The sequence below is a fragment of the Podarcis muralis genome, chromosome 1, assembly GCF_964188315.1.
Source record: "Podarcis muralis chromosome 1, rPodMur119.hap1.1, whole genome shotgun sequence".
In the NCBI taxonomy this organism is placed as follows: Eukaryota; Metazoa; Chordata; class Lepidosauria; order Squamata; family Lacertidae; genus Podarcis; species Podarcis muralis.
Window position 1 is genome coordinate 105,494,926 of NC_135655.1, and position 24,776 is coordinate 105,519,701.

Genomic DNA, 24,776 nt, shown 5'->3' on the forward strand with positions numbered 1-24,776 from the left:
ATGGTGTTTCCTGCTTGGCAGGGGGTTGGACTCGATGGCCCTTGTGGTCTCTTCCAACTCTATGATTCTATGATTCTATGATTCATTTGGGTGTCAGTTTTAGTGGAAATCTGCCAGGTATGTGGAGTGGTAGGGTGCATGGAAAAGGCCTAAATGGGAGAAAACCCCCATTTCAGTACACATGTTCTCAAAACAAGCTAAAGTAATGTAGACAGTTCTGCAGCCCTTTCCAGGTATTGTAAAAGTATGGTATTTTTACACACACACATGAATTTCAACCCCTATTTCCTTGCATTTTGGTGGGTTATGTTGGGGAGATTTTCCTGGTTGGTTATGATAAATATATCAATAGGTTTCTTCCATGTGTCCATTGCATAAGCTCACAGGGCTGAAGAGACAAGCCACTTTTTAGTTTAAAATGCAGATCATGCCTCTAAAAACATCAGCAAAACTCCTGGCTATAGTACGGTTCTCTTCTACACATCAGTTTTGTATTAGGACTACTGTTTCTAACTTCAGCTCTCTTTCTGTGTCGCTTGTTAATGCATTCTGGAGATGACCGATTTATTTTTCAGTACATTTCACAGCCTCTTAAATGCTTTTATGGCTAGTCATGTATATATCTTTGCAAAAAGGGAGGCTGAGAATCTTGCCATTAATGGGTGATTGTTGATGTTCTGGATGCTGTGAAATACTGCACAAAGTGCCTGCTTGTCTCCTTCCAAGATTTGGACAGTGTCTGCTTGCAAGATTTGGGTTGCCAATAACTCTGACTGAAATCATTGGGGCAGAAGATTCATGCTAGCTACCTTGCTGTGTTTTGACATGGAAATATTGAAGCTTTAATAAATAAATTGGCTGCCAAACTGGTCATAAAAATTCATCGTGACCCTTCTCCTCTCTTGCCTACTACCCAACAGTAAATCAGCAGTTTTAAATCCTTCTGAATGTTGCCCATATATAATATATATATACATCACAAAGGAGCACAATTAATTGGAGGACTGGAACCTTGAGACAGGCAGTTTATGGTGAAGGGAGGATATTTCAAAAAATTGTCTTTCTTTTGAAATACAAAATCACACACACTTTAGGGTTGTTTCTATGCACTGAGTTATTTTCCACTGCATAATGTTTTCGTTCATATAAGAATTTCTAAGAAACACTGGAAAGTGTCCTGGAAAGTTGATATTTTCAATGTTTAACAATGGGGGGAAATATTCACATGAAGCATAATCAATCATTAGCATTTTATGGCCATAGGGTGTAGTGATTAACACATCCAAAGGAGAGGGTAAAGTAAATTAATTTTTAACTAACTTGAAGCTTTTGGCAGCTCAATGCTGTGTTTTTTAAAGTGATGGGGCTGCAGTAAGAGCTAGTGTGGCATTGCAAAGGAAAAACTCTACTATGTTTGTACCACATTCTGTCTCCAATGAGTTCAGCAGAGCATTTTAAGTTCACCACAGTTTGCTTTGTAGAGATACACCTTCTGCTGTGCACCTCTGCATTGTTCCATGTTACTCAGCTGTGACTGGCTACTGTTTTGAGACATAATATTGAACCTCCTGCAGCCCATCCATCTGACAAGGTTCTTTGTTGTTACAGCAACAAGCTCCACCAAGCTAGAAGACCTGAGCTATTTGGATGGTCAGAGGAATACACCATTGAGGACCTCAATTCGCTTACCGTGGCACAATACTGCTGGAGGGAGAGTTCAGCAAGAAATAAAAGGTATTGGTAAAGCACGAGACTCATGGGCTCAAACCCCACATTGAGCAAAAGATCCCTGCATTGGTCTAGATAAGCCTTGTGGTTCCCTTCCAACTCTACGATTCTATGAAATAAATAACTAATGTTGTGTTGACCTGCTCTGGAGATGGCATTAATCCCTACTGGAAGATGCAAGTGTTTTGTTTTGGTGCTTTCTTAATGGAAATTAGAGGCTTGTCTGCCTTTATAGAACACTTTGAAGAGTTCCTTAATTAGCAAATATACTTGACCACTAGCAGCTCTCCAGAGAGCCCATTGGTTCATCTAGCTCATTGTTTTCAACACAGATTGCCAGTGGCTTCCCAAGGTTGCAGATAAGGGACATACTCAATCCACTACTTGGAGATGTGGATTGAATCTGGGGCCTTCTGCATGCAGAACAGATGCCCTACTGATGAGATACAGCCTCTCTCCCAGGGCTCACAAAACCATTATGTCTGATCAGCCTTGATCAAAGCGTCTCCAGAGTACGGTGTGATGGCTTTGGGGACAAGTGGCAGCCCCAGGACATTTAGGGTGGGGAAGGAGACAGCTCTTCCCCTTCGCATTAACCAGCAAGTCCTACAGATTTGGAAGCAGAGAATAAATAACTCCACTCAGAGCATTTAACGTTCTGCTCAAGTGGGACATGGTATAAGGTAGGGTGCCTTGCAATTGCCTTAACTTTCTTGCTTGCCTTTTGATTTTTTAGAATCAACATTTCCCCATGACTTTACTTTGGAAGCTGGCTGTGTCTTATAGGATGCCTCCACAGGCTTACCTTTATTATCTCAGATTTTGAGGCTCTAAAAATATGTACTTATGCAGATTTTTCTTTTTAGTAGCCCACACTCTTGCTGTCTATGAATCTTGAATGGAAGCCATTTAAAGTTTAGAAGCTGACTTTATGAAATCAGCTGTGCGCTTCTGCTCTGATGTACTTATGATTCAAGGCTTTGTTTACGGTAAATTGATTCAAGGCTTTGTTTACAATAAATTGTTCAAAAACAGATTAGTTGCATTTTCTAAAGTTTGAGTACTTTTGCCTTAAATTGATCTTTCGTTGCTTAAAACATTGCCTTCTAACAAGTTTTTTCCTTTCTCTCAGCACGTTTTGTCCCCTATAAGCCTCAAGACATTCTGCTTAAGCCACTATTGTTTGAAGTGCCAAGCATAACAACGGACTCTGTGTTTGTCGGAAGAGACTGGCTGTTTCAGGCAATAGAGGAAAAGTTGAAGAATAATAAAGAGCAGGCAGAAACCAGGGGAGCTGTTGTTGTTGGAAATGTGGGATTTGGGAAGACTGCTATTATTTCAAAGCTTGTGGCACTTAGCTGTCATGGAAGTCGCATGAGGCAGATTGCTTCCACCAGCTCTAATTCTTCTCCCAAAAGTAGGTTTAAAAACAATTTTTGTAGATTATTTTTGCTAATTCAGAAAAGTGTAAACACCACTGTATTTGCATGCATATGTGCTACACGAACTGCCATCTTTGTGGGACAAATAAGTTGCATTAGCTATTCTTAACATTGGTAGCACCTCTTCCCCACTCCCAAGTTGCTCTCTTAGTAGACTGTGGAAATGAGCTGCTTGGTAGCACAGTTCCTACAAGGGGCCTATTGGAGGTGTAAAGGACAGTGCCTCCTTGGTGGTAGCGCTGCCAATGTTATGGAATGAATACCCTTCAGAAGATCCATCAGGCTCCTTTAGTTTTGGCGCTAAGGCATCTTTCGAAGTGCGTTAGATGTAGGGTTGAGAAGAGCACCATTTTAACCCTCTATCTTGGGAAGGCTATTCTCTGTCCCCACCGTTGTTGTTAAATTTTGCTGTCTTACATTATTCTGTTTGCTGATTTCCATTTTATTTTACTCTGTTGTGCATATGGTTCCAATATGTTCACCACTTTGGGACAAAGCAGTCTATAAGTAAACTCTACTAATAATTGCAGAGAACTTCATGTTTCAACAGATACTCGGTGTGTGATTAAAAATCAGCTGCATTTAAAGTTTTGGGGTTTTTTTATTTGCTGCTGTGGCTTAATACAGGGGTAGCCAATATGGTATCCTCCATATGCTGCTGGAGTACAACTCCCAACCCTCCGGCCATTGGTCATGGTGGCGAGCATGGACCTGGAGGACAATGTTGGCTACCCCTGCTGAATTCTCCATGTTTATATTGACTTCAGTGCTGGCAGTAAGTATGTATTTAACTTACACAGCTTGTTTTTCGCCCACATACTCACACTCTGTTGCTTTGTTGCCCAACGGCTTTCCCCCCCAAGTCCTCTTCCATGAGTTCCATTTTATTGCACAGGTGTGTGCCCATTCTCAAAATTAATAGCCTTACTGTACTGAAATTGGGAAGGAATGTGTGTTTGTGCCCTTCCAGCTCTACAATTCTATGAGTCTGTGGTGCTTTCACCCCAACCAAACCCTTTGGAGATGCTGACCTACTCAAAACAAATATATCTGTCATTCCATGCTAGCGTTTCGTTACCATAGGCCCATGAAACGAAATATAGCCTTGGGGTACATTTGGAAGGGCGTGTTTGTTACTACAAAGGAATTTTAAATGTTTTTCTTCTGTTTTTGATTTGGGCATTTGCTGTTACGGCATCTCTAAATTAGCCGAGCAGATCTTCAAAGTGATGAGCATGTGCAGCTACATGGATGAAGTCATAACTGGTAACACATGCAGGCAGGCTGTGGGGTTTCAAACAGTGTTTTAACTTTCCCTGGAAGACTAAACATCACCAACATTGCAGATACATAATTTATACCACAAAATGGATCACTGCTGGTTATAACTCTGGTGTCTGCTGGTCTCTTTCCTCACAGGCAGCGACCCCTGTCAAGAGATTCCTCTCAGCCAAATACCCGCTTCTGTTGCCTCGGCGGGTACCAGTACAAGCAAAACATTCAGCTGCCCCCCAGCTCAGGAACATCCGAACCAAATGGCAGAATCTGTTAGACGTCTTGCGTCAAAGGTAACATCCTAATATTTAACAGCTCTTAATCATAATCCAAATCACACACATTCTACCTGTATATTGATCCCCTTACAAGAATTCAGAATATTTAGAAGCACTGTGTAAGCAGCCAGGCTTCTGTGCCACTAATTTCTTTTTCTCAGTTTTTAATAAATGGTACAGTTCACTTCAGTGATCTACACATTGCCAGTGAGGAGGTACTCATTGCATCATCTGTGGTGATTTCTTTCTGTTTGCCACTTTTTATTTCCCTTTTTTATCCCGATTGCATAAGGGCAAAGATGCAGTTTTACTTGAGTTTTGAGAATATTTTTTCCCCTGTCCGACTTTGGCAGATGGCGATCTCTAATTCCAAAGGAAATGACTGCCCCCATCAGCTCGTTTATTTAACATACCTCCCTGCAGCGCATGTATCAAGGAGGAGGGAGTGGGATCAAACATTTGATCTAGGCAGCTTACAGTGTTTTCGTCACTGATGTATCTAACGGTTATATAAGCTGGAATTACCAGCAAATTGCACTAGGGACATTCTAATGCATTTATTTTTGCAGGAAGGATTGTGAAAGAAGGCAAGCCTTGCCGAGTGTTGTAAATAGCAGAGGATTTGCTTTGGTATTGAAGTATTACTTGGTACAGTCTTTATGTAAGAACTGTCCTAATATTGTTGTCGTCATCAAAGCAGTTATTATTTTTAGAAAATGATAGAATAAAGATGTATTAAGTCAGCGCTAACCACTTTAAGATTATGCATCCTTACTGAATATTAAGCTGCACAGAGCTTGATGGTGCATACTTCTGCATATGCTCAGAGTTTGCCAAAATTAAGCCTGATGTCTCATTCATCAGTGCACTTAACTTTTACAAGAGGAGGAACATGATAGTTATCTCTAGTGCATTATAAAATAAAATACAGATCTGTAACTTGTCAACATTCCAGATCTAGAACTCATAGTTGGATTATACCATATAGCCAGACAGTCTGGGAATCTGCTAAAAAGAAAGAAAGAAAAGGAGCAAGGGGGGACAAATTCTGGTTTGGGTTTTTTTTAAAATTAACGAAATGTATTTTTAGAAGAGTAAGCAGCACTGTTGTAGCATCCTGCATTTAACAAATGGACTTGAACTTTATGGTTTCGTTGACATGTTGGCAGGAATCCTTTCTGTTGAGGCCAGTATAGTGTCACACTGGTCTGCCTTGGAACTGCTGGGTTTTCTAAGGTCTTTAGCATTGTGTTTGTCAAAGGACAGTCACCAGTTTGGGCCATATGCTGCAGTCTTGGCATATGGCAGTGATATAGTTATTGATGAGGGAGGGATATATTTATGTGAATTACAGGATTTGTACAGCTGTGTTTACCTATTTCCAGAATTCATTGTTTGGTGCTGGGAGATATATTTGGGAAGGTATAATATACCTTGTAATGATAGGGAGGTTCTCTGTAAACTATGGTTTGCATATCAGAAGCTACAAAGGGAACATACTCTCCTTTTGCTTCTCTCTCTCTTTCTCCAGTAGTGAATTTCTCCAATTCTTCCCTTCTCCATTTTGAAGTTTTCATTACGTCTTCACCAGTGTCAGCCCTGACTGACACAACTGAGTCTTAGCATCTCCTGAGTTTTGTGCTCTAGTACAGGTGTGAGAAGGGGATGCAGGTGGCGCTGTGGGTTAAACCACTGAGCCTCTTGGGCTTGCCGATCAGAAGGTCGGTGGTTCGAATCCCTGCAACGGGGTGAGCTCCCGTTGCTCGGTCCCAGCTCCTGCCAACCTAGCAGTTTTTAAGCACATCAAAGTAGAGAAATAGGTACCGCTCTGGCGGGAAGGTAAACAGCATTTCCGTGTGCTGCTCTAGTTCGCCAGAAGCGGCTTAGTCATGCTGGCCACATGACCCAGAAGCCAATAAAGCGAGATGAGCGCCACAACCCCAGAGTCGGCCATGACTGGACCTAATGGTCAGGGGTCCCTTTACCTTTACCTTTACCTTACAGGTGTGAGGAACCTGGTGCCTTCCAGATGTTGTTGGACTCCCTGCTTCCATCAGCCCAGTTCGGCATGGTCATTGGTCAGGAATTGTGGGAATTGCAGTCTGTCAACATTTTTTAAAGAAAAATTCTCCCCCCCCCCCACCATACACACACACACACACACACACACACACACACACACACACACACATATATATATATATATATATATATATAATTATTTTTCCCACCAATGAGCTCAAGGTGGCTTATATAGTTTCCCTCCTTCCCATCTTATCCTCAAAACAACCCTGTGAGGTAGGGTAGGGTGAGAGTGAGTGACTGGCCCAAGGTCACCCATTGATCTTCATGGAGGAGTGGGAATTCGAACCCTGGTCTCCTGGGTTCTAGTCCAACACTCCAACCACTATGCCACACAGATATTACCCATACCTGATCTAAATCTACAATGATTCAATAGATCCCATTATTTTTACTCATGTAACTGGAAGCATCTACTATAAATACTAAACATTTCTTTCTTTTTTCTTTTTGAAAAAGGTTGTTGCCTATCACTACTGTCAAGCTGACAACACTTATACATGCCTTGTCCCAGAATTTGTGCATAGTATCGCTGCTCTTCTTTGCCGGTCCCATCAGTTAACAGCATACAGAGAACTTTTGATAAGGGAACCACATCTACAAAGTATGCTTAGCCTTAGGTCCTGCGTTCAAGATCCAGTAGCAGCATTCAGAAGAGGAGTGCTGGAACCACTTGCAAATCTTAGGAAAGGTAGGCCAAAAATAAAATTTCTCTACAGTGACTTCAATTACAAGACAAGGTTTGTGTTTTAGATGTGCCTAGCAGTAGTTAGCTTGCAGACCAGTGTGTGTTTTGCCGTTTTGTTTTAAATAAGGCATCAAAGCCATCCAAGAAAATAAAATATTGCAAACTAGTGCTAATCCAACTGTATTTTATATGTATGATGAAAAGCACACTTAGAAAAAGCTAAGCTATTGAAGTAGTTTCCTTAAATAAATAATGAACTGCTCCATTTTTTAAAAAATAAAATAAAAATTATTAGGTTTTAATCGTACACATTTACTGATATACTTACAAGTCATCTGTAGTGCATTCTATAATACGATATATTAATTATTCATGAAGCAATGTGAATCCATTTGCAAAAATGGAACTTTTAATGGAAGCTGTGATGGCAAATGTTGTTTGCCCAGTAACAACATAAACAGCTCTACACAAGCTGTGACTTCAGCAGTGTAGCATCTATTTAGAAATAATGAACTGCAGTTGCTATCCATGCATTTCAGAATACTTATTAGGTGAAACTAGACATTTGGTAGCAATTATGGGTCTGGAAACCTGGACTTAAACCTTCCCGCTGCACATTTTTTTACACAATCAGATTGTTCACTTTCCTGCTTTTGTTGTTAGTCTTCATTATTATCCTTATTTTTCTTAGGATAATGCAGGGGTCATTATTAACACCATTATTAGCAATATTGCATTGTCATCTTTTCACAAAAACTTATCCAAAGCAAATTACAAAGTGAAAGGTTATGTTTATCTATTCAATTCCTGTAAACCACTTTATAAATACAAAGTGGGGCTGTATGTGTGTGTGATGTATACTTCATTGGTATTTCAATGTCTTGCCTTTCAGAACAGAAAATTCCAGATGAGGAATATATCATTTTGATAGATGGCCTAAATGAGGCTGAATTTCATAAACCTGATTATGGGGACACGGTTTCTTCATTCATCACAAATATTATTTCTAAATTTCCTCCCTGGCTAAAACTGATTGTGACTGTAAGAACGAACTTCCAGGTAATGTTTTGAAAACTTATAGCTGCAAACGTTGTTCTGAAATAATGCTGCATTGAGGAGAAAGAGTCTCAAGGAGTTGTTTATGCTTTAATTTTAATTGGAAAGAATAGCCTGGAGAATGTGCTGTGGCTTAGACAGGCGCAGGGGTACCAACCTGAATAAAACATTTTTGTTGGGGTGGGGGCAGGTAAGTAGTAGTAATCTGAGGCTCCTCTGAAGACCTGCGGCAGCTCTACTATATGTGTGGTGTAAAAGTGCACAGCCGCAACAGCAAACTCTTTTAAACCACTGTCAGCCAACACAACATGGTGTCAAGATCCACCAGGCCCAGACTGGCGGCAGCATTTCAGTCTCTACCCTACTTCCCAGCTCTGGCAAAAGGAGGGAACAAAACAGAGAGTATCCAGAGCAGTTCATCTTATGCTCTCTGTCCCCTATAAAAGCCACCAGGTCAGACTTATTTACTTGTGTAAATAACAAAAGGGCTCTGCTGCTATTTCCCTGTTTGTCCTGCCCCTCTCTTTTTTAATCTGTGGGTGGCCGGACACTTGACCAACATGTTAGAAAACGTTTTGCCGTGTCTGGACGAATTCAGTAATGACCATAAAGTCCTTCTAAGTGAAAGTCTATTACTTCAGAGCACAGGTAGGGGACTGTATGGTTGAATGTTGCGTATTACAAATATTATCTGCACATAGAAAACCAGATGTCAAGGAGGAAAGCTCTAGGCTAGCTTTTCCCCTCCTGATGTACTAATTCTGTATGTAGAGGGGATTTGTTCTACACACACACACACACAAAAGAAACATTCAGCTGGGCAATTCCACCCCTCACCCCGGGCTATAATCTGAAACAAAACTCTCCAGAAGCAGTTTTACTACCTTTATTTAGACCAAATAGTTACGTTGTTCATTCGGTAAATACCTATCTATACCAAGGTTTCATTCATGCTGGCTCTTAGTCCAGCTTGATCCACCTTTAATGTGATGTTCCTGCAAACTCAAATTTCATCTGTACACCCATGTCATTTGTACTGTAAAGTGCTTCTCTCTCTCTTCTGTTATGATACAGGAAATAATCAGCTCATATCCTTTCTTTACAATCTCCCTGGATGATTTCCCTGAAAATAAAGAAATACAGGCTGATTTGAATGCGTACATTCAGTACAGGATCGGTGCCAGCCAGGATATTGTAAACAATATATCTCTGAATGGAAAAGCGGATGCAGCTATAATTGGGAAAGTGAGCAACCATCTGATCATGAGGAGCATGGGATCCTATCTCTACTTGAAATTGACCCTGGATCTCTTTCAGAAGGGTCACCTAGTGATCAAAAGTGCAAGCTACAAGGTAGTTCCGGTCTCGCTCTCTGAGCTCTATTTGCTTCAGTGCAACATGAAGTTCATGACGAACTCATCATTTGAAAGGGCTCTGCCAGTGCTGAATGTGGCTCTGGCGTCACTTCACCCAATGACAGATGACCAGATTTTCCAGGCCATCAATGCTGGCCAGATATACGGTGAACAGGACTGGGAAGAGTTCCATCAGAGGATGGAGTCCCTTTCAGGCTTTTTGATAAAAAGGCGAGACAAAACACGAATGTTCTGCCATCCATCCTTCAGGGAGTGGCTGGTCTGGAGAGCAGAGGGTGAAAACACGGACTTCTTGTGTGAACCAAGGTAAATGGAAGCTGTATATATTATATTGTGGGTGCTAATAATTGCTGATGGTTTTTGTTTCTTTCATTGTGCTACATGAGGAAGATGGTACTGATACCGGACATATCATTGCTAAGGGGAAAATGCTGTTAGAGCCAAGGTTTTTCATTTTGTTTAGCACTGAAGCATAAGTTTTACAATAAAATCAGAAACGAGACTGCATATCTAAAAAGCGGAATATACTACGTTCAGTAACATTTGGGCTAAGCATTTCATTACTTTGGTAGGACAGTACACTATGGAGGAATGTGACTTTTTATTTATCTGCTATGAAGCTTCTTTATAATTCTGCAGGCGCAACCTTACGAATTAACTATCCAGCCCTGGAAACTCTTTACATTCTTATTCCTCCCTATTTGACAACAAATCCTTCTCAGGCTTATAGAGATTATGGGCACTGTTAGAGACATGATAACGTGGTAGGTGGAACCCATAGGGAATCTATTATGTTCTTAAATTTCAGATTGTTTGTTCAACAGTAACTTGTGTCTTTTATCCTGCCCCACTAATCATTTGTGAATCCTATAAGTAGAAATGGGAGTGGTCCTGTAATGGGATTATTGCTGTTTACACTGACATTCATATAATTTAAAAAGAGATTCAGCATCTGAGGCTTATGGAATTGTGCAGTTTGACATTCTAAAATTAGAACCAGTTCAAAATTTAATCAAGGGAGAGGAATACGTTGGCTGCTGGAAACGTGCTTTCATCTGCTGTAGTGCTTGGCTATTGTGCTAGGCCAAGATGTCAACTGCACGCAGGAGCTGGTTAAAACCAGTGGAGTATGGGAAGAATGAGATCCAGTTTTAGGGGGGACCACTAATGGAAAACCAGTCAGCTAGAGAATAATTTGACTGATTTGATGCACTCAGTGGGTCTTTGGACTTTTGTAGTCTGACTGACACAACACACTTGAGCAACTTTTGAAACACAGGCTGGTTTCAAGAGCAATTTGTAATGTGGCTTGGGGAGGAGGTTATTGGTCAATGGAAAACCATGAAAGTTTCGTCAAGTGGATGAAAGCACTTAACAGGCTTTTTATGCGGTTGTTCTTCATTGAGTGCCATCACACTTACTTGTTCATTTTGTATTGTTTTTACACATGTCAACAGTTTTTTTTGTATTGTATTTAAAACTATTTTAGATGTTTTCATTCTATCCCTGTAAGCCACCAAGATACATGTACATCCATTAATTTACTGGGTTGGATTCAACATCACACACACTTTTACCAAAAAATAAAAATGGCTTTATTGCATTTTTAATGCATATGTTTTTAAATATCTGTAAGCAACTGTGTATTTTATGGATTTGTAAATCGCTTTGAGCCCATTTTATTTTTTTGTAGAAAGCGATAAATAATAAAAAGCTCTTCAATGTTGCGGTAAGGTTCATCTCGTGTAAGAATATCCCTGTTGAAAGAACCAAAGATACATAATAGTTGTGCTGGGTAGATTTATTTTGGCTACCTACAATTATATCACGTAATTTTTAGTATTAATAATTTCTCCAGTTCTCTTTAGTGTACAAAGTATTATAACGTGCACTGTTTTTAATTTACACTTTCAAGCGTGCATTAAGTTAAGAACTTAATTTGTTCCAGAGGTCTGTTCTTAACCTGAGGTACCTTTAGCTAATGGGGCCTCCTGCTTCCACTGCGCCACCGCCACGCAATTTCTGTTCTCATCCTGAAGCAAAGTTCTTAACCCAAGGTACTCTTTCTGGGTTAGCAGAGTCTGTAACCTGAAGTGTCTGTAACCTGAACCACTGTACATTAAGTTACAGATAGGTAGCCGTGTTGGTCTGCCATAGTCAAAACAAAAAAAATTCCTTCCAGTAGCACCTTAAAGACCAACTAAGTTAGTTCTTGGTATGAGCTTTCGTGTGTATCTGAAGAAGTGTGCATGCACACGAAAGCTCATACCAAGAACTAACTTAGTTGGTCTTTAAGGTGCTACTGGAAGGAATTTTTTTTGTTTTCACTGTACATTAAAAAGCATTAGAAGCTAACCTTTTTTCCTGTTACTGTGATAACAGAAGATAATTATTTTATACAGTGGTACTTCAGTGCTTCAGGTTACAGACTCCGCTAACTCAGAAATAGTACCTCGGGTTAACAACTTTGCTTCAGGATGAGAACAGAAATTGCACGGCGGCAGCGGGAGGCCCCATTAGCTAAAGTGGTACCTCAGGTTAAGAACAGTTTCAGGTTAAGAACGGACCTCCAGAATGAATTAAGTTCTTAACCTGAGGTACCACCGTATTTGTTTGTGAGGGTGATGCGTTCATTATTGACTTAAAAAGAAATGGTAAGACTGCTGTACAGAAAAAGAAGCATCTGAACACATTATTTGCCCACTGTTTCAGAATAACGTACGGAAGTGTCACTGTGGTTTTGCAAAATCTTCCATATAAATTACCACCCGTACTCCATTATAATGAAAACCAGATACACTGTGTCTGTGACCTTGGTTGACCTTACCAGACACTAGTTTACATTTCTCATGACTTGGTTTGATTTAAACATAATAGGAACAGCACACACTTTTCCACAAAAAGGATTGGTCATGTCTGAGAATGAGATATTGCAAATATCTTCTGTCTTCCCTAGTTCAACATATTTTGATATTTAGATTTTGGGGCAGGAGAATGAAATCTGTCACGTTAGGTATTCAGAGGACAAACAGGTGACATAACATTGATTAGTACAGTTTAAAATCCTCTCTCCCTGTCTTTCTGCTTCTTTAATTAGGAATGGGCATGCACTCCTGGCGTTCATGTTCTCAAGGCAGGAAGGAAAGCTTAACCGTCAGCAAACAATGGAGCTTGGGCATCACATTCTGAAAGCACATATATTCAAGGTAAAACCTATATTTTATTTTGCCTTCTGGTATGTGTTCAGTTTGTCTCCTTTTGTTATATCTTTGTGCCATAATATCATTATGTCCTCTTGTTTTTCTCCCCATCCAGAAACTTTAGAAAATGGAAAGTTAAACTTTGCTTTGGAAAACGTTCACAATGTGCATAAATGTTATTTTCACAGCAGTTATTAATATCTTGTTTTAAAGCTTTTTAAGTAACCCAGAACTAATCTCCTGTCACATGATACTGTATTTAGAGTTTAATACCTAGCCACTCTCAAAATATTCATTGCCCAGTAGATAGAACTATGTATGGAGGAAGGCTGCACACTTTCCCAGTATTTTTGAGATGCTGCAGGAAGTTTGTAAGGGACATTTCAAATCTTGGGCAGGTGTAAATACACAGCTAAAGTATTTCTACCCAAGCAAAGGTCTGAGGATTTTCATTTTTCAAAGAAAAAAGCTATCACAATTTTCAGTGTGCAAATAGTAATATTATTTTGAAAATCTGTTTGCTTCCTCTTTTTTCATCTCTATTTGTTGTGTCTTCTAGGGGCTCAGCAAAAAGACTGGAATTTCTTCCAGCCACCTTCAAGCCTTGTGGATTGGCTATAGCACTGATGGTTTGTCAGCAGCTCTTGCATCCTTGAGAAATCTTTATACACCCAATGTAAAGGTAAGAAAACTAAGTATCAGCTATACTTCACTTTTTCACTGTGGTAGTTCTAAACTTTGGAAGCGGGTGGCGCTGTGGGTAAAAGCCTCAGCGCCTAGGGCTTGCCGATTGAAAGGTCGGCGGTCCGAATCCCCGCGGCGGGGTGCACTCCCGTTGCTCAGTCCCAGCGCCTGCCAACCTAGCAGTTCGAAAGCACCTCCGGGTGCAAGTAGATAAATAGGGACCGCTTACTGGCGGGAAGGTAAACGGCATTTCCGTGTGCTGCGCTGGCTCGCCAGATGCAGCTTTGTCACGCTGGCCACGTGACCCGGAAGTGTCTCCGGACAGCGCTGGCCCCCGGCCTCTTAAGTGAGATGGGCGCACAACCCTAGAGTCTGTCAAGACTGGCCCGTACGGGCAGGGGTACCTTTACCTTTACCTAGTTCTAAACTTAAGAGAAAGCAGTTCCACACTGTTACAGGCTGTGGGCAAGTGGGGTTTTATATGCTGGCATCAGGAACTAACTTTTCTCTAAGGACAACAGCATGTCAGTTCCAGAACAAGGAAGAAAGGAAAAGCAGGAGGCTTGACAGTGGCAAGATGCTCACTCTCTTTGAATCTCCTGTGTTCTTTCTCTGCTTTGAAAACTTGTCCAATCAAGATTAGCCAAAAGCGCTTTATAGCCGTTGAATGTAAGGACTGAAAAACCAGCCAATAACATTCATAGGAAGAAGAGTTTGGATTTGATATCCCGCTTTATCACTACCCGAAGGAATCTCAAAGCGATTTATAAAGCTCATGTCGATTCATGGTGCTGTTAAACTGACCAAAGTTAAAGTCCCCAAACTTTCAAAATTCAATAGTCAGTCTCTGCCACTGTCTCTAAGAAAATCCCAAAACATTTGTTAAGAGTGATTTAAAGAGGACTGTTGGTATCAGCAAGGGGAAATGCAAATGATTAGTTTTTAAGTCTCTTTTTAATGTGTGAATAGCTACGTGTATTCTCTGTAGAGAGCGAGTATTCATAATTTAGAATGGAGCAAATAGGTTTTTCTATGTAAATTAAGAAACAATCTGACAACATCCGTACAATCTTGTTACATAATGGAGATGCAAACTGATCCTGTTTCGGTCTCTAAACAAGGTGGTGAATTATATTTCCTTTCTTTTAAATCCCTCTAGGTGAGTCGTCTGCTGATTTTGGGTGGTGCAAATGTAAACTACAGGACAGAAGTTCTCAACAACGCTCCAATATTGTGTGTTCAATCTCATCTTGATCATGAAGAAGTGGTCCTCCTTCTGCTCGAATTTGGTGCCACCATTGATGGTGCGTCTGAGAATGGGATGACCCCACTTTGCTGTGCAGCAGCTGCAGGCCACATGCATATAGTTTCACTACTCTGCAAGAAAGGAGCAAAGGTAAGCTTGACAACAGACTCAGTATGGAGCATTTGTGTGCTGTAGAGCTGTACAGAGGGATCCAAATAAAGGCTATCTCCTTTCCCTGTGAGGCTGCAGCTCAGATACTGAAGCATGTCCTAGATCAGTTAAACATGAAATTTCCTTGTGCCCTGTGCTTTAATACTCTAGAACACATAACTAAAATACGTTACCTAGGTTTAGTTAAAAAACAAACAAACCAGAATCTGCTTTGATTTTAGGGAATACATAGTTATGCAGAATCACACTAAGTATCACCAAATTATATATAGTAATCTGCCAATTTGGTACTTTGTAAAAAGCTTTGGTGTAACAACATGTGCAATGAGCCTGCATATCATGAGTGATACTCTTTTTCTCTCCCTGCTCTTCCCTTTTTAGATCAATCACTTGGATAAAAAGGGACAGTGTGCTTTGGTTCATAGTGCCCTAAGGGGCCATGCTGATATTCTTGAATATCTGCTGAACATGGATTGGAGCACTTCCCAGCAGCAGAATTCACTGACAAAGCGACAGGCACTTCAGCAGGCTCTGACAGCATCTTCAAGCATGGGACACTGTCAGGTAGCTTGCTCCACCTCTCCTCTTGAAAGTGTTTAGAATAATTCAACGGTTTCTACACTGCTATTCCTCAGGGGATATTAAAAAGGTCTACATTTCAAGTGATGGCCTTTTAAACTGTGTGGTGGTGGTGATACTGCTTTTATTTGTTTTTATACTGTGTATTTTTGTGTTTTTATATTGTAAACCGCCCTGTGATCTTCGGATGAAGGGCAGTATAGAAATTTAATAAATAAATAACAAAGTCTGTCAGGCTACTACAAGCCCATTTAACATGAGGCAGGTATATGAATAAAGATCAAATTTCACTGCCATCAGGCAGTACTTTTCAAACGAATGAGACATTGTGTATTTTCCCCCAAGAGCTGGGAATAGCTGTATCATGCCACTCAGGAAAATGTCACTTTCATTGGGAAATCAGACAAAATACCTCCCCCCTTACACTGTAATACACAAATTATGTGGCACTTGCCATATACTTTCCAACAGTGCTTTTTTTTTTAAGCTGGAGAGCGCTGGAGTTCAGTACCAACACTTCACAGGTGGGTGCCATTGCAGGCTGACACTCACACTGCCCACTTATAGCCTTCACATACTTCTGAGAAGCCCAAAATGAACATTTCAAGTCAAAACGGAAGTGTGTGCGAGTCTACACTTTTCTCCGATCTATGACTCCACTTAGCTCCTGGCCGCTCCTGGCCATGATACAGGGTGGGGCCAGTTCATAATTCCTTTTCTTCAATCCATCTTTCATGTAGTGGCAACGGGCTTTAAGCTTTCCAGCCAGGCCTCTACCGTTGCACGTGCGCATGTTTGAGTGAGGGCCCTTCTGAGCTGCCCATGCCATCTGCCTGAATCTTAAGAGAACAAGGGAGGCGGGGGCACATTTATTTGACCTGCACCAGAACCAGCGGCGCCCCCCAAACCAGCTGGGGAGACAGCTTGCTGTAGTTTTTAGCACCTCTGCAGGCGGTGATCGCGGCTGTTGTCAAACCGGCATCTGTTCAGGGCTGCACCAAGTCACCCAGCGAATTAACTGTAACAATTTCATCGTGAGTTCCGGCACCATTTTTTCATGGGAAAAAACACCACTTCCCAATCTCTCTTTCCTTTGTTGCTATTAAAAAGATTACTTGTAAAGGGTTAGGAGTTGAATGGTCCCAACTTGCTTGGTGGCGGTTTTTGCTCCATGTACTTGAGACAAGATGATACTGTAAGCTTTAGCATACTCTGTACTTGTGCCAAGTGCAGCTCTGTTTAAGATGAAAAATGCTAGTAGGATTTCTGTCTCCACAATGTGGCTATAAAGGATTATATGGCCATAATAGAATACAAGAAGATGGTTTATTCCTTGAAACCACATTTGTACTGTTTTCCATCTGCCTCACAAGACTGCAGCAGCTCTCTTAATGTATTTATTGTTTATGCAATTAATCTTGGCATGCAAACATTAGCCTCCATTATGTTTTACTGCCATTTTTGAAGCGGGTTGGGGGGGGGGGGAGTTAAATTCTGCACTGTATACTAGTATGAAGGCAGATTGGGATTCCTGTATAAATGGAATATTCCCCCCTTTTTACAATTCAACATTTTAAACATTGCCTCTGTTTTTCTTCATAGAAATGGAGTATGGAAGAAGTATGCATTCATGTTCCTCAGCTTCAGTTGAAACATTAGAAATGTTTACTGGGCGTAGTTAAAGAAACAATTCTGAGAAGATTCATATGAATTGCCTTGCTTTGTTTGCTTGTACTTTCCTTGATTTACCCAACCACATTTGGGTCTTGTAACGGCTTGTTAAAATAATTTGCGACAAAAAAAATGAAACCAACAGAAACACATTTTTACTCATATAATCTCTTGTCTTGAGTGAGACAGAAAATTAATTTGTATCCAAAATAGTCTAGTAGTATTGATGCATTCAGAAGATGTGCATATATACAAGCATTTAGTTATAGTTTGCCATTCCATAGAACCTGGATATATCCTTGTTAGATCATTGAAGAGAAACAGACTTGTACATAACAAAGTGCCTCTCTTGTGCTGGTAACTTAAATGCATACAGTTTGACATACCATAAATTTCTTAGCTGAAACTTACTGTGTTTGTGAATGTACTGTGCACTACCAACAGAGTGCTAAGGTAAATCAAGTCCATAATTATGTAATTGCTTGTTCTTCCTTGATGGGTTTCTTTTTTAAAATGGTAGCTGATTGTTTTTTCCCTCCTCTTTGTAGGTGATTCATTTTCTGATGCGGATTGAAAAGGAGCCTAAAATTGACATCAATGAAACAGACACACTGTGGGGAGAAACAGGTATGTGTGTATGAGAGAGAGAACTTTTGGTACTCATCAGAAGGGGGTTTCTCAGGGGACACAAGGACACCACTAAGTGGGGTATCTTTATGCTCCTCTTTCTTGGAGGCAGAAATAAAGCCATTTTCGGAGGCTTCTGTGTTATCCCTCCCCTTCTGTGACAGTTTACCCTTCTGGCCAAAGCATACAAGAGGTTACAATGAGCTGCATTGGGAAGAGAAGTGACACGCAAAGACAACCCTTTGTGCAACATTAGATGCCACCCTTTGTCTCTGATGCATTAATACAGAGTAGACTCCTTTGCATTTTGTCCTTTTGTTGCGCTCTTGCCTTATTCTATCTCTGTACCCGTCTACATTCTCTGGTTATTCTTGTTGGCATATTCCTGTTTTCCCCTCTTGTACTTATAATGTTAGTAGTCCCCTTGTTCTGTGGATTGTTCATGCCTAGCAACACATTTGAGCTGCCATTTCCTTCTGGCAGTTTGGACAGAACGCTTTCCCTCCCAACAGTGGCATTTTGAGTGCAGAGATTGCTAGCTGAGGGTTGCACTGAGATCACAGTGCCAATAGTTAAGCAGAGCTGCTTAGGATGAATTGTCACGTTGTCAAAAATGGTCTACAAGTCTTGAAAATTTGATGAATTCAGATATGTGCCTTGCAATCTGGGGACAGATTTTTCAGAAGGCAGCTCTCTGTTTCCCCTCCCCCTTTACATTTTTAATCATAGACCAGGATTGGAAAGGGACTGCCATTTAGTGGTGCAGCAGATGCTTTGCATGCAAAAACATTCCATATTCAATCCCCGGGGAAGACTCCTTTCTGAAAACCAGAGAGTACCTGTCAGTCAGTGCAGACAATATGGAGCTAGGAGTCCGTAGAAGGCAGTTTCCTATATTCCTAAACTGTGTGTTTTGGATTTACAGAAATCCTTCACACAGATGTCAATGCACAAAAGACAAAGTGCCTATGGCACAGAACCACATTAGAAGTATCGCCTTGTACACAGCAAAATGTATTAGCCACCTTAACATTGTTACACATTTCCAACCATTGTTTGCCCTGTTTTCCAAAATTTCTCTTCCCCAGTTAGCACTTTCCTCAACATCTTTGACAATAGACCAAAGATCTGCCAAAGATCATATTAGTTTTCCTATAGGGTAGTAGGCTGGCCTCATATTTTCCATTTTCCATTATAGTTTTGCTGTTCATTTAGTGTTTTTCCCCTTTTCTTTTTAAAGTTAGAAGCGGGGGCAAGCTATTGTTGGGTACATTAGACATATCAGAGATGGGCCTTTTCGGAATGGTCAGCATTCCTTAACATAGCTTTCCTGAGGATCTTGTTTGTTTAAGCCCACTGCAGGCTATTCTCCAGTCCTGCTTATTTCCGAATATGGTATACTTGAGACACACTGGCTTTTTGTGTCTTAAGTGACCCCAGGAGCTGTGGGTGATAGTGAGATAAGGCACAGGGCTGTTTTTTGTTTTTATAACACAGCTATAACCTTCGTATTATATTCTTAGCAGTTATAGAAAATCTGTTTAAAAACAAAAACAAAACTGTCAGCTTGTTTGGGTCTACATGCTCAACCTAATCCTTAAATTAATGGTGCTACCTTGTGTGTCAGTTGCCATTAAACAAAAATCTTATTTCCTGTGGACCAGCAGATGACTGCCTTTGCTGCCAGGGTTACAGTGAAATGAAGAGATTTAGAATTGTAGAATCATAGAATTTGTAGAGTTGGAAATGACCCCAAGGGCCATCTAGTTCAATACCCTGCAGTGCAAAAATCTAAACTAAAGCATCCATGACAGATTGTGACCTACATTATTTTTTTAACAGTTGTGAGAGTAGAGAAGAAATTCTCAACCATTGCTGTAACTAGCATTACAGGTTGCAGTTAGGGGGATTTTTGCATATTGCAGACTTTCCCAGGGATTGGGAACCTCGGGCCCAGGGGTCAGGTGTAGTCTTCTGGGACTCTCTTCCTGGCTCTTGAGACTCCCAGTGACCCTGCTTCGTGCTCTCAAGGGTTTGTCTGGCTGGAATGCATCCTTGAACTGATCTTGCTTCTTGTTTGCCTAGGTGGAGAATAGAGAGGGAGTGGGTGGGTGGGTGTAGGCACAAAGGAGCCTACTGCACAAGGGTAAAATTTGCATTCATTGCTCTGGCATGTGGCCCTGGGCAGTGGCAAAAAAGGATGCTCGATGGTCCTTTGGTCTGATCCAAAAGAGCTATTCTTACATTCTTAAAAGGACGCCTTGCCATTCTTGACTCTGTAGGAAAATTTTGAGTATCCAGTACCATCTCATTTTAATGAATGTTAGTATCTGAGAATACAAGGGGGTTTTTTTGTACAAGAGGAAACATTTATTGGTTGTTGGACTAACTGCTGATAACTCTCGGGAGGAATGCATAGAATGCTTTTAGCTTAATGTCTTCTCTCAAACTTGTTTTCTCTTTAAATCTGATAAACTAAAACCTTTTATTTCTTTTAGCTTTGACTGCTGCTGCTGGGAGAGGAAAGCTGGAAGCATGTGAACTATTACTTCAACATGGTGCTCTAGTAATGAGAACTAATAGGAGAGGGATCCCTCCCCTTTTTTGTGCTGTGCGTCAGGGACATTGGCAGGTGGGATGAAACTTTATGATTAAAATGGCCAGTTTCAGCTTAATTTGTTAAATGAAGGACACTTCTCTAACATGCAGGCCTCCAGATGTTGTGGGATTCTAAGTCCCGTAAGACCCAGACAGCATGGCTGATAGGGATAATAGGAACTGTAGTCCCAACGACATCTAAAATACCACATGTTCGCCATCTCTGCTTTAGATGGCAACAGACGCTTTTGAACTGTTTTGAAAAGGCTATTAATCCCTAGGGCATTTGCTTATGAAAACAGTGGCCCAGTGAGGAGTCTTGTTGATCAAATAAAGATATGGTACTGACTTGAGTGCTGCTCTGTTAAAGCCAAACAGATTAATCTAAAGAACCAGGAAGCTATGTGTTTTACGCTCCACAAGCATTCTCCTGCAGTTATTGGGACTTGGGTATGGAGTATGGTCAAAGTGTGAATTGCTCTTGTAAGGATCAGGTTACATATTGCCATTATTTATTCTAAGGTTGTGACTTTACAGTACTCTGATGGGAATATACTTTTTTCAGATTGCAAAACTTCTGCTGGAAAAGGGAGCTGATATAAATTTAAGTGACAAGCAAGGCAGGACACCACTCATGGTAGCTTCTTGTGAAGGACATCTGAGCACTGTTGAATTTCTTATCTCCAAAGGTAACGAACACACTGTTCAAGAATTTTTTCTTTTAACTTGCCCTATTCACTTTTCATGCCTTTTAAGATAGATAAATGAGCCTGACAGCTCAACATTGAAAGTGTCTTGATGCAAGTTTTATGAGTTACATCATCTCAATAGTATTGAAGAGAAAGTTCAATAATTTTTCACTGTGTTTAATTTTTGGCTTAACGTGGGGCATATTTAAGTCTCCCCCTTCAAAATAACCTATTTTTGGTTTGTGTTTTAGGTGCAGACATTTCATTGCTGGACAAGGAGGGCCTGACAGCATTGAGTTGGGCTTGCCTCAAAGGACACAAGAGTGTGGTCCAGTATTTGGTTGAGAAAGATGCCACAATAGACCAGACGGACAAGAATGGAAGAACCCCCTTGGATTTAGCAGCTTTCTATGGAGACTCAGATATTGTAAGTCAAGTCAAATACTGGGCTTGCTATAAGCTTTCACATTCTGAAACTAAGCCAGAGCATTGAGATCTTGCCAACTAGAATGCTAATTAAGCAAACTAGCTCCCTTTTTCATGCACTTGAGAGCGATACTAGAAATGATTCACCAAGAAAAAACTACTTTTTTTTTTTAATGTAAGAGATATCTAATGCTGGGTATCTGTTCTTCTTCACTGTGTAGAAAGTGTCTGTGGGGGATCCTTTTGATTCTAAATAGTTTCTATTAAACAAACATATCCAATGCTTGGTCAAAGTCTAAAATCTTTCACCATGGATTTTTTTTTAATTTATCAAAATCTAGCATATGGCTTTTTCTACTGCCTTACTTTCTTGGTAAATGATGAGGTGCCGGAACTCTTAACTGTGAGTGCCAGCACAAAATGGCTGCTCAGGGCAGGGGGGCGGGGGGGGAGAGGAAGGATGTTGCTCAGTATCACTGAGTACTGTCACAAAAAAACACTGCTTAGTGTTAATAAATTATATTAGTCTGCTGTGACTCGGAACAAGATTTGTGAGATGTAAAGGGATGTTTCAGCACTGATAAGTATTAATATAATTTGAAATGTAAGAAATCTTTAGTTTAAGTGTTAAAAGCTTTTATAAATGAATTCTGTCTCAAAGTAGAACAGGATCCGTCAGTTGGGCTTACCTTGCACCTTATATAAGCAATAATTTTCATTGTAGTCGTCTCACATGTGCTCACTTACAACTTAATGAATAGATTCCCAACGGCCTCCATTTAAATTGCACTAGAATGTCACTTGTTGGGATAATTAAAATCATAATGTGAAAAATGCTAAACATGTGAGACCCATACTAAGGAAATATTGAATTATCACACCAAGAACCTGTTTCCCACTATGTAGTCCCAGCATTACAACCTAAAAAAACCCAAAAAACTTTTAACATAGGAACAGTCTTCATCCGGCACCTGAAGTTGTACGGTATTAACACTAGGCTATTTTTGGCAGCAAGTGTGTTGCACAGCTGGAATGCTAATGCTTTATATGCGAAAACCAAACCTTGAATCTGGCTTGATGGCAAAGGAATTATCAGTGCATATCTTTAAGAGCTGGAAGTATGTGGCCTTTTGATGTCAAAACTAAAACCTAAGTGGTTGCATTTTGCACTAACAGCAAAAATCTAAGTGGGAAGTTACTAAAGCGTGGATCTCTGCAACCAGACTATTTCTATTTAGGAATGGCCACAGCTGGAAATGGGCACTCTGCCATACACAGCACAACTGCCAAGGGGCCAAGCAGGAGCCCCCCCCATTCTGAAAGGTTCCTTTATAGGTTAACTGTACTAGATTTCCCAGATTTCAGAAACTAACTTGAGCTGTATGAATTTGTGCATATCTTTGAAGGTGGTGTTTTCTTGCTGTTTTTATTTCAAGAGCTGCACTAAAAGCCTTTAAACATTGATGGTATACGAATGGACATAATCCATTAGGAACGTCTGCATCAGCTGGAAAATAAGAGCAGTTCAAGGGTGTATTATTGCAGTAGAGCTTGTGCAAGAGAAGTTCCTGGTGTGTTGCAGCCACTGCCACAAACACGTTTTTTATTTTTAAATGTAATTTCTCTGTGTTTGATCATTTATAGGTGCAGTATTTGGTTGAGAAGGGTGCAGTGATTGAACATGTTGACAATAGTGGGATGCGCCCATTGGACAGAGCAATTGGATGTCGAAATACATCAGTGGTGGTCACACTGCTTCGAAAAGGAGCCAAATTAGGTTAGTGGAAAATAACTTGTACGGGCCAAATAGAATGGTTTTATTTGGGAAGAAAACAATTGCTGACTCTTAAACCACCACATTAAAAGTCCCATTGTATCCTAATAATATATAAATTCATTTTAGTGCTAATAAAAATGGCCATCTAAAAACATTGACATTTTCCAGCAAAACTGGTTTTTATTTAAAATTGTAGTAATTTAAGCTTACTTAGAGATGTTGAAATATTAACAGCTATAGCGTAGACAGAATATTTTTCTATTGCACTTGTTTATAGCTCACCTTTCAATATACAAATCCTTCCACGTTATTAAAAAACAAACAATATGTATTTATTTATTTTCTGAATTTTATGTGCTACTTGATTGTTAAAAAACCTAACAGTGGTTTATAAAAATAAGACAATAAAATGATCAGTAAAATAGTTAAAAGCAACTATTTAAAACATTTTAAAAAATTAAAATCCTCAATAAACTAAAAACACAAATCAACCTTCTACATATCTGGGTAGGCTTGTCTAAACAAAAATATTTCTAGCAGGCACCATAAAGAGTGTAGTGAAGGCAACTGCCTGGCATCAATAGGCAGGGAGTTCCAAAGTGTAGGTGCTGCCACAATAAATACTGATTTATATTTAAGTGACACTGTTACAGAAGAGAAATTCAGTCGAAATCATTAACTATCTGGTTGTTCACAGCTAAATATCATTTGAAGAGTCCAGTATAACACTAAATGTTAACCCTTCTAATTCCAGGAAATGCAGCATGGGCCATGGCTACTTCGAAACCTGATATTTTGATTATCCTACTACAAAAGCTAATTGAGGAAGGAAACATGATGTACAAAGTAAGTGGATCCTTGCTTTTGCTTATAACCTTAAGAATTTGAGTTTTTTATGAACTGTTGCATGATGGCAGATACCAGTGCTTCAGGTGCCAAACTACTCTTGCAGCACAGTTCCATGCATGCTTACTTAAATGTAGGGAAGGTAATTACTCTTATGTAAGTGTGCTTATGATTGTAATCTTGGGCAAATGATAATTTGTATTTGTAAATCATCCTGAATGTAGGAAAGGCAGGGTGTAAATAAAGAAAACAAACTTTCATGTGTAAGTAGAACAGAGTTGCTTGCTGTAATGGTTGTTCATGTAGTGGTGTCTGCAGTGATACCGCCACAATTGTT

The 24,776-nt window shown here is 40.2% G+C and overlaps 1 protein-coding gene across 4 annotated transcripts in view; it reads left to right on the forward strand.

Moving 5' to 3' along the window:
• The window catches only part of TANC1 (tetratricopeptide repeat, ankyrin repeat and coiled-coil containing 1), a 127,335-nt gene that overhangs the window by 97,910 nt on the left and 4,649 nt on the right, over positions 1 to 24,776 (forward strand). For all 4 annotated transcript variants that reach the window (XM_028746495.2, XM_028746515.2, XM_028746534.2 and 1 more), the window contains 16 exons: positions 1,609 to 1,734; positions 2,861 to 3,145; positions 4,590 to 4,738; positions 7,265 to 7,496; positions 8,386 to 8,552; positions 9,624 to 10,231; positions 13,023 to 13,131; positions 13,685 to 13,807; positions 14,969 to 15,205; positions 15,608 to 15,790; positions 18,025 to 18,103; positions 20,602 to 20,735; positions 21,267 to 21,390; positions 21,642 to 21,817; positions 23,461 to 23,593; positions 24,348 to 24,439. In XM_028746495.2, the coding sequence (XP_028602328.2) occupies positions 1,609 to 1,734; positions 2,861 to 3,145; positions 4,590 to 4,738; positions 7,265 to 7,496; positions 8,386 to 8,552; positions 9,624 to 10,231; positions 13,023 to 13,131; positions 13,685 to 13,807; positions 14,969 to 15,205; positions 15,608 to 15,790; positions 18,025 to 18,103; positions 20,602 to 20,735; positions 21,267 to 21,390; positions 21,642 to 21,817; positions 23,461 to 23,593; positions 24,348 to 24,439 (2,957 nt within the window). The remainder of the gene's footprint in view (positions 1 to 1,608; positions 1,735 to 2,860; positions 3,146 to 4,589; positions 4,739 to 7,264; positions 7,497 to 8,385; positions 8,553 to 9,623; positions 10,232 to 13,022; positions 13,132 to 13,684; positions 13,808 to 14,968; positions 15,206 to 15,607; positions 15,791 to 18,024; positions 18,104 to 20,601; positions 20,736 to 21,266; positions 21,391 to 21,641; positions 21,818 to 23,460; positions 23,594 to 24,347; positions 24,440 to 24,776) is intronic.